This window comes from Lutra lutra, chromosome 2, assembly GCF_902655055.1.
Source record: "Lutra lutra chromosome 2, mLutLut1.2, whole genome shotgun sequence".
NCBI lineage: Eukaryota > Metazoa > Chordata > Mammalia > Carnivora > Mustelidae > Lutra > Lutra lutra.
The window spans coordinates 16,014,796-16,034,942 of NC_062279.1; the positions used below are offsets into that span (position 1 = coordinate 16,014,796).

Genomic DNA, 20,147 nt, shown 5'->3' on the forward strand with positions numbered 1-20,147 from the left:
GGCCCGAGGTTAAAGCAAGCCGTGCTTGAGGCATCGGTCCCCTGTCTGTCCCCAGGTCGGCCCCAGCCTAAGCCTTCTGGTGCTATAAATACAGCGGCCCACACGCTGCAGAGACACGGTGTTCCCTCGGCTCGCCGGGACAGATAACATGAATTTGCCCTTTAAACGTCCCAAGCTGAAGGCACAGCCCCCGGCCCACCCCTGCCTCCCGGAAGCGCCTTCGCCCCGGTTGCCCTCTGCCGAGGAGGGGGACGGCGAGGGGGTGTCCAGGCACCTGTCCAGCCAATGCGCGGTGCGCGCCGGGCCCCGGGGTCCCTCCTCCTCTCGCGAGACGCCGCGCGGGGCATATAAGGAGGGCTGCGGGGGGAGGCGAGCGGCCCCTTCGCGTCGCGCGGGGACAGAGAGCGGGTGGCCGTGCCTGGCCGGGCGGAGGCGAGAGCGAGAGCGCGGCTCCCGGAGGCTGTGTGCGCCCGGCTGTCACCATGAGCGATCAGGCGTTGAGCTTCCTGAAGGATTTCCTGGCCGGCGGCGTCGCCGCTGCCGTGTCCAAGACCGCGGTCGCCCCCATCGAGAGGGTCAAACTGCTGCTGCAGGTAGGCACGGCGCGGGCGCGGGCGCAGCGAGCCGGGTGCGGCAGGGCGCGGGCAGGGCGCGCGGGACGCGGGCGAGATGCGGTGGCGAAGGGGAGCGGAGCGGGGCGGGCCAGCCGCGGCGAATCTGGGCTAGGCCATGGGCCCCGGCCTACGGCGAAGAGGAAGGTGCCCTCTGCGTAGAGGCAGGTCCGGCGTCCCTGGCAGATTCCTGGTGTCGGGTGGCGCCCAGCGTTCGGGTGTCTATATATGGAAACCCACCCCGGGTAGGTTACAGCCAGCCAGAGCCTGCTCCTGGGACGGCACTGACCCTCCACTTAGGTCTCCGAGGTCGGCCTCACCTTTCGATTTTCAGGTCCCTTGCACCTTTTGTCCTGCAACCACCTTCTACAGTACAAACCTCGGAATAATTATTGCCCCAAACCTCGCATAGTGTGTCCCATGCACCATGCTGTAGGCTGACATTTATCTTTCTGTAAGCTGTTAGGTATTATTCCCACTATTTTACACCCGAAGAAATAGGTTTTGAGAGATTAACAGTTTTCAGAATAGACTCATGTTGTCTTACCTCGTCCCCAAATCTTTTCGTCTGCCGTCTGGTCTATGGCTTCTTTTCCTCCTCATCCTGTCTGTCGTGTGTCTCTCTTCTTGCCCAAAAGGCAAGGGCCCCTCAATGAGAAACTCAGCCTCCTCGATTTGAGAGTCAAAATTACCATGAAGAAAAACCCCAGTTGCTCACTCACAGTGACAAACCCCTCAATAATTAATTACTTGCGTAATCTGCTAGAAAAATTTCAGGCTCTAATACCCACTGGATTTATTCTACTTTTGTGAGAGCATCTACTCCTCCGAGATCCTGGTCTCCAGGGAGACCTAGTGAGACTGAGGCATCATTATCTCCTGCCCATCCATTGTGTGTGTGTTATATCAGAGCAGGTGCCCTGGAGGGCAGGAATCTTTAATCATTTCTATCACCCAATAAGCCCCTAGCATAGTTCTCATACCTAGGAAAAAGGCAATGCATAAATGACTCTTTACAGGGCAGTCTTTTCAGTTTATTTGGGGAAGAACCTTTTCTCTCAAGTGCCCTGATAATTGAGGCAAAAGCAGACTTTTTTGGCTTATTATCCCAGTAGCTGATGTGCTTCTTTAGTTAATATCTGCTTGATTTCCCCATAGATTTTTTTAAGGAGGAAATTCAAAGAGTTGTAAACGTTCATTTGCTCCTGTCCTCTTTCCTTCTCCCTCTGCTCTGGCCATTCTCACCCAATCCTCCCCTCCCTCCATCTCCCCGCCGCAGGTCCAGCATGCCAGCAAACAGATCAGTGCCGAGAAGCAGTACAAAGGGATCATTGATTGTGTGGTGAGAATCCCCAAGGAGCAGGGCTTTCTCTCCTTCTGGAGGGGTAACCTGGCCAACGTGATCCGTTACTTCCCCACCCAAGCCCTCAACTTCGCCTTCAAGGACAAGTACAAGCAGATCTTCTTGGGGGGCGTGGACCGGCATAAGCAATTCTGGCGCTACTTTGCCGGTAACCTGGCTTCCGGTGGGGCAGCTGGGGCCACCTCCCTCTGCTTTGTCTACCCGCTGGACTTTGCCAGGACCAGGTTGGCTGCCGATGTGGGCAAGGGTGCCGCCCAGCGCGAGTTCAGTGGTCTGGGTGACTGTCTCACCAAGATCTTCAAGTCTGATGGCCTGAAGGGTCTCTACCAGGGTTTCAGCGTCTCTGTCCAGGGCATCATTATCTACAGAGCGGCCTACTTTGGAGTCTACGATACTGCCAAGGGTGAGAGAGGGGCCTCAGGGGGTGTGGAGTGGGGAGGAAGAAGGTCCCCAGGGGTCTGTAACTCACGAAGGACCGGATATTTAATAATAATCTTGGTTTTGTTCCTAGTCCCTGAGCTAAACGGATGCTTCTGAAGGGGTGGTATGGTGTGGATAAATAGCTAAAGGAGTCTCCTTGTCCTCTACTGAAATAAACTCTGGCCTTGAGTTATTCAGAGAGGAAGAAGGGGAGCCTGCCTCCCCCTTGCCATAGCTCTGTCAGTGACCTAGTTGAACTTGGAGCCCCTTCAACATCCCCTGTACCCTGGGCACAACTCCGGCTTCCCTGGACCCACAGGGCAGTCCCCAGCTCTGGCTGGCTGCCTGGTTGTGAAGCACCCACAGGGGCAGGTTCTTCCAGAAGGGTAGGGCATGGAGTTGGAGGTACGGTAGCCTCTTCTCCATCTCTGCTTGCTTTTGGCTGAGCCGCTGAGAGAAATCACGTCACAGCCATTTGGCTTCTTGCCTCTGCCCACAGGGATGTTGCCTGACCCCAAGAATGTGCACATTATTGTGAGCTGGATGATTGCCCAGAGCGTGACAGCGGTCGCAGGGCTGGTGTCCTACCCCTTTGACACAGTCCGCCGTAGGATGATGATGCAGTCTGGCCGGAAAGGGGGTAAGCCTGACATCTACTGGTCTCTCATTTCTCTGCCCAAGAGAAACACTATGCAATGCTCTTCCCAGTCTTCACTGTTCTGGTTAAAATTACGTGTTAAGGACTTAGGAAAGAAGCTTTATAGTCAGTCCCCTTAACACTGTCAGCTGTTCCTTTAGCAAAAAGAATGTGTTTCTATCAGAGATAAGAACATCAAAAAATGAGATATTTCGAGGTGAACTTTTGCTAAGTATCTAATATTATAGAGGCCGTAGGCCCTTTTCCCTTAGAGCCTCGGTACAGAAATAGAGGAAACTAATTAATTAGCTGGTTTATTTAAAAATACTGCTTTTGGGAGATGGTGCTTTTGTTGGGTGACATGGCCTGAAGCCATTTTGGTTTCCATAGGTTGAAACATGAAATTGTCATTTTTAGCATCAAAAAGTCAAATATTAGTTCCATTTGCTTCAGCCTAATAGTTTTCTCTCTTTTAACTGTGTTGGGCAATATAATCTGAGACTCTGCCCATAAGATTTTCTGTTCTCATCCATAAAAAGGGGGACCACCAGCTTAGTACTTCCACTCTACCCCATCCCCTCCCACTTTATGGTCTGACCATGTGTGAGTTAGCTAGTTCATTGCCCTGGTTCTTTACCTGATTTTGGGTGGAAGGAGCAGGATTGACAAGAGATACTGACAGTTATGCAAGGAAGAGGGTGTCTAGCTGGACACCACACGAAGCTGGGGCTTAGAGCTCAAGTGACTGACTTTCCTAACACTGTGTACAGGTGTCTTGCAGAGGAAAAGCCTCTTTCCTCCAGAATTACAGAGCCCTTACCAACATTTGTTTCCACAGCGGATATTATGTACACTGGGACGGTGGACTGCTGGAGGAAGATTGCAAAAGATGAAGGTGCCAAGGCTTTCTTCAAAGGTGCCTGGTCCAATGTGTTGAGAGGCATGGGCGGAGCTTTCGTATTGGTGTTGTATGATGAGATCAAAAAATACGTCTAATGTAGTTAAAACTCAAGGTCATTGGTTCCAGATCCATTGTGTGGTTTAATAGACTTTTCCTATGGGAAGTAAAAAGAAAGGATCTGGGATAAAACCAGACTGAAAGGAATACCTCAGAGAAAAAAAAAAAAAGCTTCACTGAGTGTTCATTAAACCACAAATGTATTTTGTATTTATTTTACATTTAAATTCCCACGTCAGATATAACTTATCATACTTGTATAATTAACTGAAGAACTGATAATGAAGATAACCGAATGTGAAATCTCAATAAAGACCACTTAATGCACCATGTTTTTTTGAGTTCTTATTCATTGCTGTGTGGATTTAAACATAAGACCACAAATGCTTATTTTCTAGCATGACTTACATAACTCGGTGGCCCAGCTTCTGAATGTCAGATGTTCTACTGTGTGTCACAGGAGTACCTACAATGCTTAAAATGTGTGGTTTTCAAACTTTGGCAGCTTTTACCCACTTTCTTTTTATCTTATCTCAGGCCGTGGTGCTGGGGGCTCCAAAGCGGTGGCATGGATCCTGACTTGCGTAGTCCCACCTGATTTTATGCACTTTCATGCAATCTTCAGGAACTCTGAGATTACACTGAACAGTGTTGGGAGTTTTGTGAGGCGAGGAAATGTTCTGTCTTAGGGCCTTTCGAGAAGTGTGATACTTAGAATTTTATGACAGGTGGGCAGTATTCATTGACAGTCAGCTGGCAAGCTAGTATTTAGTACCTGTTAGGCTCTTTGGAAGATACAAAAAGACAGGAGCCAATTCTGAAGAAACTTTGATGGGGTTAGGAGAGAGGAATGAAATGGCTGTTATTATATAATGTAATATCTAATATAATCTTGGTTGGGTAGGACTAGAAAGGAGGACATGATATGTGGGGAGTGGTAGGAGGCAGGCCTGAAAGAAAATAGGAGAGTTCCATAACAGGTATAGAAGGTATCTGCCAGCACTTCTTTGCGGTAACAGTTTATCAAGACTAGAGACAGTCAGTTTTGGATAGGACTCTCATAGACTAGTGACCAAGTGAAAAGTAATTACAATTTCTAGTTGGAAATTACTTCCGGTCCAGGCTCATAGAGCACGAGCCTGTTAGTGATAATGCTGGAAACCAGTTCCTATGCCCTAGGCAAAGTTTGAAAGGCAGGCCCGTGTGTTTTATGGTTTCCCTGACGGGTGGTTTGAGGGATGTGGTGTCTCTGTACCTCCCGTTCTTCGCCCTCCTTCCCAAGCTCTCCCACCTACTCACTCCTACCTCCCCAGTAAAAAATCAGCTGCTTTGTTTTACCACAACAAACAAAGTTCCATCTGCTCTACTGTAGTGCCTGTCTGTGCTGATGGGACAGGCTAAGGTGTGCACAAAAAAGTTTCTCAGTCCCATCTCAAGGCCAGGTCACAAACATGTAGTGTTAGGGGCCTTCTGGATACATTACCCTCATGCTGCTTTTCATCCAGTGAATGGTGTGAATGGTCCAAATTCTGTTGCTGATGGAGAGGAGAGGAAAGCAGGGCAGGCTAGTAGGGCAGGAACTTAGGTGGAGCATAGCTCAGAGTAAGGCCAGCAGCCTTTTCAGTATTTGAAACCTTAGAGTTAGGCGAGGGAGGAGCCATGAAGAGCAGCTGAGACCTGAAAGTAATGGATGAATAGGGTGGTCCCAGCCCAACCAAGAACCAAAATTGTTCTTGAGTCTTTACAGGAAATGGGAGTTTATTAAACACACATTATCTGCCACGTGTGTGTGACCCAGATGTCAGCCTCCCCGTTCTGCTAGGGTTACCTCGATGGCACTTAGGAAGTGCAGATTTGCCCAAAGGGCCCCTGAGTCAGTTCCTTGCTACAGTATCGCATTCACTGGAGACTCCTAGAACCAAGCCTCTGCCACGATGCCGTCGTCTTCTGGCTGGGGACATCATAGCTTTACAAATCCCCTCACTGTACCGTCACTGTGCAAAGCTGTCACACCTGAAGCTCTGGGAAGATGGAAAGGGTTTACATTAAGCTAACAACTCAGAACTGAGCACCCTGCCCTCAGGAATTCCTCACTTTGCTTTCTGCAAAGCTCTCCCTAAACGCAGCCCTCCTCTTACCACACCCCCTCCAAAAGTCCTTTTCATTTTTTTGTATTTACAGCTTGCCTCAACTGTTTGTGTTTAAATCTTATTAAACCATTTCCTTTGTTTTACTTTGTGTAAAATACATAAATAGCACAGCTCATGCTGAGTCAAAATTGACAAATACCTACAACGTGCCAGGCTGTAAGAGAATGGAAACTCTCTCTGCAAGGGCAGTGGTTCTTACTGATTTCTCTGGAGCCCAGAACAGTGCCTGGGACACAGGCCATGTGTAGTGTTTGTTAAATTCAAGAACAAATGAGGAAAACAGGCACCTACAACCCAGAGTGAGAGAAACAGAAGATTTAGGGGAAGGCGAGTCCTCCAGTTTGGTGGAATCTTGAACATGGAAAGGGTGTCGAGTGGACAAGGTGGGGCATATAATGTAACTGATAAAAATTTTTCTGGCTGCTTTACATTTGAATTTCAAGTCTTTAAAAGGACCATTTTACAAAGTCTACCATGCTATGAATTCCTTTTAGTTTTCTGCTTCTCTTGAATATCAGCCTTTTCATCAATCTGTGATAAAATTGACCCTTACTGGCAGATTGCGTATTTGCAAACTGGCCTCCTCTTTAAGATTTTATTTCTAACCCCTTTGTGTTCATTCGTGGGTACTGCCTGATACACAGCTGAGGTCAAACAAGGCCGGGCAGGCTCTGCCCTCTTATTTCAGCTGTCACACTCTAAAAAAGGGTCTTCATATTTTCGTGTTTTGTTGGTGATTTCATGGTTTAAAACGGGCCCCCAGCATAGTGCTGAAGTGATGTGCAGGGTTCCGAAGTGCAAGAAGGCAGTGATGTTCCCTATGGAGAAAATGTGTGTCACAAGCTTCCTTCAAGCATGAGATGTATATACCACAACCTATCAAGTGGTGCTGAAGGGGGGCACTTGGGTGGCTCGTGGGTAGAGCATGTGACTCAATCCCAGGGTCATGAGTTCAGCCCCTATGTTGGGCGTAAAGCCTACTTTAAAAAAAAAAGAGCCGCAGTATTTTTTTTTTTTTTAATATTTATTTATTTGACAGAGAGACACAGCGAGAGAGGGAACACAAGCAGGGGGAGTGAGAGAGGGAGAAGCAGGCTTCCCACCAAGCTGGGAGCCCGATGCGGGGCTGGAGCCCGATGCGGGGCTCGATCCCAGAACCCCGGGATCATGACCTGAGCTGAAGGCAGACGCTTAACGACTGAGCCACCCAGGTGCCCCGAGCCGCAGTACTTTTTAAGCAGGGAACTGACTTCAAATTTCCATTTTAGCACTTTGGCTTCAGTGTGAAGAATGGATATGGGCAAGGAGACAGCAGTGGAAACAGAGCAGTAGCAGCAGGACCACTTGAGGACTAGGGACTTGGAGTGGGGCTCAAAGGAGGAGGAGACCAGGCTTACCCTCAGGCTTGTCACTGGTATGAAAAGACAAAAGGATAAAGGATCACATTCGTCAGCATCCCCCAACCAGGTAAGGACACACTGGGGAAGAGAACACTGGGCTGCTCCATTTGACAGCTGCCCAAACACCTTTAGGCTCAAGATGAGCACAACTCATTTGGCAATTTCACTGTAAGATCTAATAATTATCTTGGGGTGCCAAGACTGGGTGGCTCAGTCGTTAAGTGGCTGCCTTCAGCTCAAGCATGATCCCAGGGGTCCTGGGGTCGAGTCCCGCATCAGGCTCCCTGCTCAGCAGGAAGCCTTCTTCTCCCTCTCCCACTCCCCCTGCTTGTATTCCCTCTGTTCACTTTGTCTCTGTCAAATAAATAAATAAAATCTTAAAAAAATATATATACTGTTTTAAAAAAAGGATCTAAGAACTAACTTAAAAAACCAAGTATATTTGTGGTTTATAAAGCATTTCTATATTGGCAAACTAGGTAATACAAACCAATGCTCCCTCTGAAAACAAAAGGGTTCAAAGTATTTAAAAATCTGCTTGAAGGCACTGGGGAGCTAATAAGGCATGTGAAATTATGGGGCCAAGGCGATGATTTGGAGGAAGACAACCCTGAGAAAAGAGCCTAGTATTTGAGGGTCAGTTTTCCCCAGGGAGTATCTTCAATATGTGGAAAACAGCCACAGGGATGAGGAACTAGAAACAGAGTTGAAAACCTCTTGGAGAAAAAGTGACAAAACCCAGAATTCAGGGCCTTCCAAGGAAGAGGAACCCTGGTAAACATCCATGTGGGGACTAGGACCCCCAAAGTGTGACCCTGTTAACAGTAAGAGAGTATGGGAAGTATAACCTGTGGCCACTGATGCCCACTCCATCTCTGTTTTAACACGATTTGAGACTTCAAGCACCCTTGCTGCCGGCCAGAAGCAAAAGTAAATCCTGTCTGGAAGAAAACACCATCCAGAGCAGGGGTCAACAAACTCTTTCTCTGAAGGACAAGACAGTAAATATTTTAGGCTTTGCTGGCCAGATGGTTTTTGACACAACACAGCTTTTCCATACTGCAAAAGCAGCCTTGGACAAGAAAAATGAAGGCAGCTTGGCTGTGTTCCAGAAAGCTTATGTGCGAATACTGAAATGTGAATTTCATATAATATCCACATGCCAAAAATATTTCTTCTGATTTTAAAAAACCATTTAAAAAGGTAAAAGCCACAGAACAGACACTAGGCTGCTGGCTCATGGGTTATAAAGTTGCTGACCCCTGATCTAGAGTTTCAAGTTTTTTCTAGAATTTTTCATATAAACCAAAAATACAATCATAACTTTAAAACATCCTATTAAGGGTGCCTGGGTGGCTCAGTGGGTTAAAGCCTCTGCCTTCGGCTCAGGTCATGATCTCAGGGTCCTGAGATCGAGCCCCGCATCGGGCTCTCTGCTCAGCGGGGAGCCTGCTTCCCTTCCTCTCTCTCTGCCTGCCTATCTGCCTACTTGTGATCTCTGTCAAATGAATAAAGTCTTTAAAAATAAAAATTAGGGGCGCCTGGGTGGCTCAGTGGGTTAAGCCGCTGCCTTCGGCTCAGGTCATGATCTCAGGGTCCTGGGATCGAGCCCCGCATAGGGCTCTCTGCTCGGCAGGGAGCCTGCTTCCTCCTCTCTCTCTACCTGCCTCTCTGCCTGCTTGTGATCTCTCTCTGTCAAATAAATAAATAAAATCTTTTAAAAAAAATAAAATAAAAATAAAAATTAAAACATACTATTAAAATATATATTCTAGGGGTGCCTGGCTGGCTCAGTCAGTTAAGCATCCAACTTTTGGTTTTGGCTCAGGTCATGATCTCAGGGTCGTGAGATTGAGCCCCGCATTGGGATCCATGCTGAGCTCCATGGTGGAGCCTTAAGATTCTCCCTCTTCAGGGCGCCTGGGTGGCTCAGTGGGTTAAAGCCTCTGCCTTCAGCTCAGGTCATGATCCCAGGGTCCTGAGATCGAGCCCCGCATCGGGCTCTCTGCTCAGCGGGGAGCCTGCTTCCCTTCCTCTCTACCTGCCTGCCTGCTTGTGATCTCTGTCTGTCAAACAAATAAATAAAATGAAAAAAAAAAAAAAAAAAAAAAAAGATTCTCCCTCTTCATCTCCCCCTCCCGTGCCCACAGGCATGCTCACTCTTAAAAAAAAAAAAAAAAAAGAATAAACCTATATATATTTTAAAAGAGCCCATGGGTTAAATAGTAGAAATCACAGTGGAAACTTGAGATATTTTGAACACAGTGAAAAGAAAAATACCATGTTATCGAAACTGTGGGAAACAGCTAGCGCTATGCTCAGAAGAAACGGACAGCCTTCAATGCATCTACTGGAAAAGGAGACAGGCTGGGGGTCTGGGTGACTCGGGAGAGCATGCAACTCTTGATCTTGGGCTTGTAAGTTTGAGCCGCACACTGGGTACAGAGTTTACTTAAAAAAAAAAAAAAAAAAAAAAAAGCTGAAAATCAGTTAACTATATATCCATTTTAAGGAGTTAGAAAAGTAACAGCAAATTAAGCCCAAGGAATAAAGCTGGCAGCCAATAAAGGAAAAGGTATCATTCATGAAAAAGAGGCAATCAACAATGCCACGTGAACTGCATAACTAAACGTGAAAGTCAAAACTTCTGGAAAACAGTATAGCAGGTATCTTCATGTATCTGGGTAAATGAAAATTTAATAAAACCCAACATTTAAGAAAAGAACTAACTATAAAAGATTGATAAGGTGGACTAAAGTAAAATTAAGCATTGTGTTCACGACATCATTTATAGTGAAAAAACAAGCCATACTGGGAGAAAATAATTGTTAACACACTGGGACTGTATTGTATTCAGAACATGTAACTGCTCCTACAAATCAACAAGAAAAGGACATTCAACCCACAGGAAAACAGGCACATCCACAAAGATATCCTAATGGCCAATACACATGAAAAGGTGTTCGATCTCATTATCAGTCAAAGCAGTGTGACTAAATCACGTTATAACACCGCACACCCACCCAAATGGTTAGACGAAAATGACTGACACTGAATGTTAGTTGAGGACACAGAGCAACAGGAGCCAGTTAGTAGACTTCTGCTGCGAGAGTAAACTGGGACACTCAGGCTGGAAAACTCTAAGTGGGCTCTATAACCCAGCAACCCCACTGCTAAGTGCATGCCAACCAAACACAGGCACATGTAATCAGACACATCTACTGAAAATCTTCCTATCAGCATAATTTGTAATAACTGGAAACCTGGAAACCACCTCGAGGTCCATCAAGCACTGAACGGACACATAAATCCTGGGCTGGTCATACGCTGGAGTATTATACAGAAATGAGAACAAACGAATTACAGCCACATGCAACACCATGAAAGGATATCAGCAACGTAAACATGCTCCGCAAATGCAGGCAGACACAAAAGAATCTTATTCTATATGCATGGCAGTCAAAAATAGGCAAGACCACACAAGGAAGGGTGTTAGAAGTTTAGACAGTCGTTACCTTCTGGCAGGCAAAGAGCTTCATGACTGGTAGGGAGCCACCCAGGATCTTGTGAGTCCTGGCAACACTCCAATTCTGGATCTGGTTAGTGGTGATGCAGGTTTGCTTTGTAACAATATATAAGGTTACATTTATGTTTTGTGTCCTTTTCTGTATTTCTGTAATATTTACATAAACTGCAAACAACAAAATCTTTGGAATGCCATTCTCATGTCCCTTTCACATTCCCCAAAATAGAATTTCAAATTAAATCTTCTCAAATTAATGGCAGAATTCAGTTTTTCTGGTTAGTATACATAACTGCATGCAAAGAAGATGTATTTACTTAGTACTAGGTATTTTCTTCATGAAATAAAACACTTTCAGAGTGAAATCAAGAGAACAAAGTACACTGCAAACTTGGGAGACTGTCTATAATTTCCAAATACATGAAATAAATGTGTGATTGTTGGTGAAGACTATCACTGTAACATAAATACTATAAAAATTTAGAACCATAGTTTTTAATAGTTTTTTGGTGACTACCTAAATTTTTTTTTTTACCATCTTAGAAGTGGATGTGAAGTTAGGTTCCTAGGAAAAAACCCCATGTCGCACCATAGTAAATTAATGACGTTACCTCTTAAGTTTTACTCTGTAAAAGAGTAAAACCTTAAAAACATCATCTTAGAATAAACAGTGCAACTTACCTGAACTTACAAAGTATACCCTGAAAGAGGTATAGACACTTAAGACTGTATCATGGTGGGTCCAGAAATCTCTCTCAGTGGCTTAAAAAACAGTCACCAGAACCTTAAAAGCAAATAAAACTTTCCGCTATGATGTAATAGTTGCTCTAAGCATCCCTGAACTCCGTAGTTGGGAACTCAAATATACTACCATGGGAACTGCTCAGTGATTTATTCCTATAGCATTGTTGTTTTTAAACCCTCATAAAAAAAGTTCCTAAACTGATGTTTTAGCAGCGAGTTTTAAAAAGGGTATTTCTTATCACTCATCATGCATGTGAAATGTTGATGTGGACACTAAAAAAAAAACCAAAACAACAACATTCCATGAGGTTCTAAGAGTGTCCAATGCAGCATCATAGCAATTTTACAGAACAAATTAGATGATGTGGGGTTTGAAGAGATGACCAATGATGTAATTATAAGCAAACTCTTTCCCACATAAATGTAATACTTTTGAAGATATAAGTAGCTAATACACCCTCCTTCCACTTCATTCTAATTCTTAGGCGTGTAAAGCACATAAAAGTTATTATTCTAATTTTTTAAAATGGGAACAAGAAAATACAGTTGACCCTTCTTAATTTACGGGAAAAAAAAGAAAATACATTTAAGAGATGGGTACGGGATCAAAACTCAGTTATCTTTAATCCTTTCATTTTTCTCTTCACTATGTCAAGCTAATTCTTCAGGCCTTAAACATGTAACAGATTGGGAAATTAAAAAAAGATGTTGATTTTTAAGTTTATTACTAATTTATTCATGGAAATAAAGTAGCCATTATCATTAAGAACATTTTTGGGATGGTATACAATCATGTATAGGTTAAGATTTTGGCATTTAAGATAGTAAACATTTTATGAATTAAAATATAATAAATTCAACTTGTGTCTCCACACTTTTGTTGGTCATAATACTCCCCACAGTGTGCGTATTTGAATCTGAAGATGAGAAGGACACAAACATCATAATGACCTTTTTTTAAAGTTGTCTAGATATCCATTTTGGACATTGGGTCAATGATTTGAAAACCACTGCATTACACTACATTTGTAAGTAAGCCAGAAAAATTTTACTTGGAGTAGTAGTGAAGAATGCAGCTTTTCAATGGAAATTGAAAAAAGCAAGGACATTGTGAGTAACAGCTATCCCTCAGGAAATCATCTGAATAGTTCAAAGTCTTTCATAAAATCTTATTAAGATGGAGGCAACATTACTTTAACATTTGACAGATATGAAAATAATCCCAATTAGAATCTTGCCTAATAAGTTTAGATCCTGGATTAGTATAATTTCTAGTTATAGATGTAATCTTCAAAGTATAAATAATAGGTCCAAGTAAACCAAATATATAGTAGTGCTAGAGGATCCCTTACCTTTTTATAAGTTCTTGAAAATGAAAATAGTATCCTTATGATTCCTTCATGAAAGTGTCCCTTAAACCATAACAACTTCAAAGTACCTTGACTTCTATCAGAGAATAGCATATTCAACTCTTCTCCTTCTATTTTTACTTATCACATGGAAATAATAACAAGAGAATTACAAATTCTGCTTTGAAAAGATGAATACTGTTCTTCCCAACATTCACTTCAAGTTGAATCCCTACTGTCAGCAATACTTAGATTAACCTCCCCATCAAAGCAATAAAGACTAAAGGCATTAAATTAGTATCTAAAATCAAAGTATAGGTTTACCTATAAAATTGTGTGTTATATCCAGACATAGGACAGCAAAGGCTGTATAAAATATATTCAGAGACTAATGTCATTATGAAAAGGTTTTAAAGGTTTCATATATATATATTTCCCCTAACAACTTAAAACTCAATTTTTAAAAACTGGCTTACAATATCAGGCAGGTGTCCAAATGCTGAGTTATAAATTCAGCATTATCTTATCTCTTCATAAAGATAAGTTGTTATACAAACATTCAAAGTGCAATCAGCTAAAACCACAACAAAGTAAAATACCCTTGGTTTAGTGTAACTAAAATTAATAAAGCAGAGCACTAAATGATCTAAGAACTTGGTCACCAGAACAGAGTATCAAACAACAATGAACAAACATTACAGCCCAAAGAAAGCAGCAGAGAAATCTCACAGTCGGGTCGTGTTCCCGTGAATATTTTTTAACACCACTGTTCCCACACTTGATGACCCTATCCTAGACAAAAGTCCATCAATAACAACTAAAGACCAAGAAATTCTGAACTGATATTTAGCAAAATGCAGTTTGGCTGACTGCCCAACGTGGTCAGAAAATGAGTTCAGCAAACACTACAAAGCTTGAGCTAACCTGGAAAACTAAACAAATCTTATTCCGGCTACAGATCAAGAATTCATATTAAAAAAAGAAAGGTTTAGCATTTAATCCATTACATTCCAAAGGTATATGGAAAAGGCCAGTAATGAAAAAGTGATGACTAAGACAGAAGAAGCAACCACAACTGAGATAGACTTGTATGAAATAAGCATCCACAGATTGACAGAAAATATTCTGATTTCAAAAGTCAACTATATTACACCCTATTTGCCATTACTAATTCCATTAAGATTACTAGGATTTCAAAAGTGGCACTGGCAAAAATGATACTTCAGGATTCAATCCAAAAGCCCAAACCAAATAATATAAGAAATTAGATGACATTTAAAGTAGCCTCAACAAATGTGTGATATTTTCCTTTACCATTGATACTTTAGTTTTCTTTCTCAGTTCTTAAAAACAGTAGTTGGAATTTCTAAAGCTTCAAGACCATGCATTTCTTATTTACCTTCTCTTTTGATACAACAAACACTCAACATAACACAACTTAACAGTATCGCCTAAAACACTGTTCTGACACAACCGAGCATCTGCTTCTTGGCTCTTCAAACTGGTGGTGCTATTTTGCTCAACAAATATTTGCTTTTGCGTATGGTCATCTGGTCCTTGGACAACCTATTCACAATGCAATGGACTGTAGCTCTAAAGTCTACCTCATTTCTCAGCATCATCAGTGATATTTTACCTGAATGTGTAAGAATAAGGAAGAGGGCCTTCCAAGTTCAACTTCCTAATACTCACAGTTTGAAATGGTCTGGAATGGTTGATTACATTTTTAAGATCTAACTCCGCACACTTAGACAGAGGTAGTAGATGCTTTTGGTGAATCACAAGGACTGGCCTAGCACAAGCGTCTCTCAATCTGCTCGCCAAGTCTAATCAGGCCCACCAATGAGAACAAATTTCAAGTTCTGTTTCATAATAAGAAAGTGTACAATCAAGTTTTACAAACAAATTATGAGCTGTACCACCTATACTCTGGAGCAAAGAGAAAAAGTCAAATTTAGGAGCTATGCTCATAGTTCAAAGCTTATAAAAAAACACATAAAACAAGAACAATATATCTTGGGTTCAATGTGCAGTGATATCGCAACTGTTTTGTCAGTATAGGAGCTGAATCAATTTCTATGTCAAAAAAATATACGTGTATATACCATTTCTCTATCAAATACATATGCATCTCACAGAAACACATCCTCATAGGAAACACTGATTTTACACTGTCTTTTTGAAAACAATTTTGCACTGAATTACAATACAATTACAACTCATTGTTCATATCTTAAATTAGAGATGTTTACACAGAGAACTGTAGTAATATACAAGAGCACTTCATTAAGAACCGGATGAACAATGCTTAAAGTAAAAAGTTTTTATAACCAAGCTGTACGAACATTAGGGGGCTTAGGTCTTAGTAACAGGCCACTGGACGTGTCAAAAACTGGTCGCTCACTCTTACAACTGAGACCACTGGTAGCACTGGATGTTCTAGAAGCTCCTCCTGAAAATATATGAAGAATAAGAAATAATTTTATTTAAACTAAATACAGACATCACCTGATAAACTTCCTTTCCTAAAGTTCAGAATAAATGTTTCTTCCCTCACATGCATTTTTATTAGTCTAATATAATTCTCAAACAGGAATGTACTTCAGAATTCCCTGCGGAAATTAAAAATATATTAATAAACATGCCCAGACTCTATACTAGGGGATACTGATTCAGTAGATTTGAGATGGGGATAAAGGTTTTAAAAAGCTCCTCAAGTGATTCAAGTGAAAAAACAAAAAAACTGTATTAACTATTTATGAATTTATTCAACAATTTATCATATTCAAGACACAATGCTAAGTATGAATTACTGGAACAAGATCCTCCTATCTTAGTCACTAACTATACCAAGGAAGTGATGCTTGAAGAATGAAATTAATGAATGGAATTACTAGTCATGTGAATGTTTAAGACTCACATGAGCACTGGGGAGTTGGGACTTTTAAAAAAATTAACATATAATGTATTATTTGCTTCAGGGGTACAGGTCTGTGAATCATCAGGCTTACACAATGCACAGCACTCATCATAGCACATACCCTCCCTGATGTCCATTACCCAGCCACCATATCCTGCCCACCCACCACCCCAGCAACCCTCAGTTTGTTTCTTGAGATTGAGAGTCTCTTATGGTTTGTCTCCCTCCCCAGTTCCATCTTGTTTCATTTTTCCCTCCCTTCCCCCCACTCCCGCCCTGTGAGTCCAACTTTCTTCTAATACTCAGTTGTCTTTTTTATAGTTTAGAATGCATACGTGAAGTAACAGCACAGACATCTGTATGTGAGGATGTCCAGCCTTTCCGCGATGTCACACACCCTACTGCTAAGTGGTCACTGGATGCTACATTCTCTGGGATCTACCACCAGCTCGGTGTGTGCTGATCACAAATCAACAATCAGGAGGGATTATATCTGATGACTCTACAGACTAATTCCTGTTTTAGATATCCAGTATTGAAGACAAAATACATATCAAGGCTGGATGTTACTACCAATAATTCTTAACTGGTTAGGGGGAATGTTTCAGCAGCTTTTAAAGAGTGTTGTCTACTCATTTCTTCCTTTAACAAATGTAATGAAATTCTCTCCGTTATCGAAGACACTACTGATATTTTCAATTTTTATCTCCCTGTTTCTTTCCTATGCTGCCATTACATGCTGTGCGTGAAGCCTGAAATTAAGTGAACTAACAAAAGACAAGGCATGCCAGTGAAAAATAAGAGTGCATTCCAGAAGTCGGCTTATATATATGTTATATATTATATACATATGTTATATATAACATAATAAATATGTTATATATTTTGTTATAAAATAAATAATATGTTATATATTTTTAAAAGGATGAAATACACAAACATAAGTACAAAATAATTCTGAATATGCTTACTTAATGGGCTGTACTGGCCAAGAGTTGATCTCACTCGTCTTGCGGATGGTAATGAGCTGAGATAACCCACGTTGCGATGATAGTCCATCAGCTGGTCAGAACGTTTCATACCAACTGTTGGCTTCACAGCTTCAAGCCTTTTCAATAAAGCCTTCATTTAAAGACAATCAATTTGAAAGTCAATGTTAGGTAAGTATCAATAAGCAGTAAGTTATTATAATAACTTAGCAAAACAGCAGTAAGTTTTTAAGAAGGCAAATACTTTTTAAATAATTTAATTTTAATTCCAGTATAGTTAACACAGTGTTACATTAGTTTCAGGTGTACAATATAGGGATTCACCAATTTTATACATTATTCATGTACTCATCATGGTAAGTGTACTCTTGATCCCCATCCCCTATCTCATCCATCCTCCGACCCCCCCACTCTGGTAACCATCAGTTTGTTCTCTATAGTTAAGGGTCTGGTATTTTTGCTTTTTTGTTCTTTGTTTCTTAAATTCCACATGTGAGTGAAATCATGTTGTCTTTCTCTGACTTTTTCGTTTAGCATTATACTCTCTAGGTCCATCCATGTTACAAGTGGCAAGGTTTCATTCCTTTTAACGGCTGAATAATATTCCCTTGTATAATGACATCTTTTTGTCCATTCATCTATCAGTGGACACCTGGGCTGCTTTTGTAGTCTGGCTATCGTGTGATAAACACAGGGGTACAGATATTCCTTCAAATTAGTGTAAAATAGGAAAATACTGGATAGAACCTGGCAGTTATGAAATAAAGATTTTAAATCATTTTTGAGACACCAAATGGAAAATATATACTTTCAGAAAAATCTAAGGGTCCACCTATCCTGTAAAACCACTATGATTTTAACACCTGATCACATGTACATCTCTCTTTTATATCGCCTTAGTCTCAGGAAAGGTGCTATAAGCTGAAATACGCCAAACCACAGAACGGACATAATGGGAGTAAAAAGCCCAGTGTGGTCAACCCTAGAAATTACCATAAACCTATCCAGACTACTATAAATTCTGTATATGATTACTGAGCCCTGGCTTTTAACCTGTTCACTTTCTAGTTGGGCCCCAACATTGGGCACTGAAGAGAGGCCAAGTCGGCAGGGCTCTCAGGTCCCCCACTCCTAGCTTCTACCAGCCCCTCTATGCTTTCCACATTGCCTGTATTATATACTAAAGATTCTGCATCAAATTTAATTTAGAAAAAATAAAAATAATTTTTTATTGGTAAGAAGTCTGAAAACCAACTACTCTAGAGTGTAAAACTTTAAAAAAATATTTTATTTATGTATTTGACAGAGAGATAGAGAGCATAAGTAGGCAGAGCTGCAGGTAGAGGGAGAGGGAGAAGCAGGGTTCCCACTGAGCAAGGAGCCTGATCAAGATCTGAGCTGAAGGCAGACACCTAACTGACTGAGCCACCCAGGTGCCCCTAGAATGTAAGGGCTATATAATATCCAATAATGTGGTATTTTGATATGATTCAGTAACAGAATCTAATGAGTAACATTCCAAATTTTTCTTTCTTCACATATTAGAAGGTGGAAAGAGTTTCTTTTGCTTGATTTTGCCAGGCATTGTTAAGAAAGGAATATTTAAGCAGACCAAATGGATCAAGGAATTGATTTATGATTGTTTATGATCTCTCTACTCAGTTAAACTATCTCTGTAGCAAGATGATCTTCCTTGAAAAGAGAATGTTGTTCAGCACTCAGATTCAGCCTCCTGAGTTCAGTCATAGGATAAGTTTTCTCACACAATCTGTTTTTTTCCTTCTGCCTCAACTAAGTTTTTCTCTTTCTTTTTCTCTCTTTCTTTCTTTCTTTTTTGATGGCAAAATATACATAAAATTTACCATTTTAACCATTTAAAAGCATACAGTTCGGTGGCATTTAGTATATTCGTGTCATTATGAACCATGACCACCAATCAACTCCAGAACTTTTTCTCAACTTTGTGTTTGTTCTTATCAGTCTCCCCCCACCCTTCTAATCAGTGTTCTGAGTAATTCCAGAGGTAGAACAAGTCAAAATATTCCAGAGAAGAGCCGTTCAGAGAAAGGAGAAGGTTTTACAGAAATGAACTGAGCCTGGAGAAAAATGGCAGAGGTAGAGAGCACAGGAAGCAGCAACCCGACCAACCGAGACATCTCAGCCTGCCAGTTTTTTGTTTTGTTGTTGTTGTTGTTGCTTGCATGAAATGGCCTTTCTCAGTTCTTAGTCTTTCAAGGTTAGAATAGACCAAACTCCCTCAGGAAGCCAGACCCAACTAGAGTAAGTGGTTTTCTTTGCTGAGCTGAGAGTTATGATTTAAACACGGTTCTGTGTGTGGTCTATGGTCTTGCCGCATTATAACATGCTTTCTCTCGCTGCATACAGAGAAGCTGTATAATTTAAGGGCAAAACCTCCTAAGATTATGTCTTTTCTACCTACAGTTTGTAATTGCTCTGAGCTCTGCAAGACACTGGAAGGAATAGAAAGAAAAAAATAAAAAAATATGCCCTGTAAGGTAATTTATAGTTTGGGAAGAGAACACTACTGCGTGCCTGAGTGAGCAAGACATCTACAATTGAATTAAGAAACTTCCTATATATCACATTGCCAATGTATTTTACTGGGCAGAGCAACATTTGCTGTGCTGATTATCCTATTAACTATCTATTGAACTGTGGAGGGTGGGATAGACAGGACAGAAAACTTGTTATTTTCAGTTAACTACCAATTTTGATTTTTTGCTGGTATTAGCCTCATTATTTTTTGGATAAACTAATTTCCTAAATTTACTTGGCTAAATGTATTTTTTTTTAATTTTAAGAAAACTGCAATGCTTATTCATCAGATGTAAAACATATAAAGGAATTATGATCAAAGTCAATTCTGAGATAATTTGACAATAAGGCAAAGAATACACCTATTCCGTTGTCCTGATAATGACATTTACCAAGTTTATATGCAGAAACTTTGGGAAATAAGAGAGATATTAATGCTATCCAGACCACATGGAACATATCCCATATTGAGTTTGTACGTCTCATAGGAATATAAGGAGCTAAGCAAAAGCTAAGGGACAGCAAAC

General features: G+C 41.6%; 2 protein-coding genes across 8 annotated transcripts in view; one reads left to right on the forward strand and one right to left on the reverse strand.

Annotated features, from left to right (window-relative positions):
• Nucleotides 1-366: 366 nt before the first annotated feature.
• SLC25A4 (solute carrier family 25 member 4) lies at nt 367-4,321 on the forward strand. Its single transcript, XM_047715150.1, has 4 exons — nt 367-593; nt 1,891-2,377; nt 2,894-3,034; nt 3,870-4,321. The coding sequence occupies exons 1-4, from the start codon at nt 483-485 to the stop codon at nt 4,025-4,027; spliced, it is 897 nt and encodes a 298-aa protein (XP_047571106.1). The 5' UTR covers nt 367-482; the 3' UTR covers nt 4,028-4,321.
• CFAP97 (cilia and flagella associated protein 97) overlaps nt 4,069-20,147 on the reverse strand; it is a 45,581-nt gene continuing 29,502 nt past the window's right edge. For 3 of the 7 annotated variants that reach the window (XM_047714985.1, XM_047715013.1, XM_047715023.1), the window contains exons 4-5: nt 17,047-17,197; nt 10,219-15,607 (exon numbers count right to left, since the gene is read on the reverse strand). In XM_047714985.1, the coding sequence (XP_047570941.1) occupies nt 15,480-15,607; nt 17,047-17,197 (279 nt within the window). In that variant the 3' untranslated portion in view covers nt 10,219-15,479. Of the gene's footprint in view, nt 6,427-10,218; nt 15,608-17,046; nt 17,198-20,147 lie in introns of those variants that run through there. The other 4 variants (XR_007124671.1, XR_007124673.1, XR_007124672.1 and 1 more) reach the window with 4 other exon arrangements.

What these genes read in the sequence shown, in the direction of transcription:
- SLC25A4 (XM_047715150.1), top strand. Translation starts at nt 483, where the DNA reads ATGAGCGATCAGGCGTTGAGCTTCCTGAAGGATTTCCTGGCCGGCGGC. An exon ending in GGGTCAAACTGCTGCTGCAG is followed by an intron (nt 594 to 1,890) that starts GTAGGCACGGCG and finishes TCCCCGCCGCAG; the next exon opens with GTCCAGCATGCCAGCAAACA. An exon ending in AGTCTACGATACTGCCAAGG is followed by an intron (nt 2,378 to 2,893) that starts GTGAGAGAGGGG and finishes CTCTGCCCACAG; the next exon opens with GGATGTTGCCTGACCCCAAG.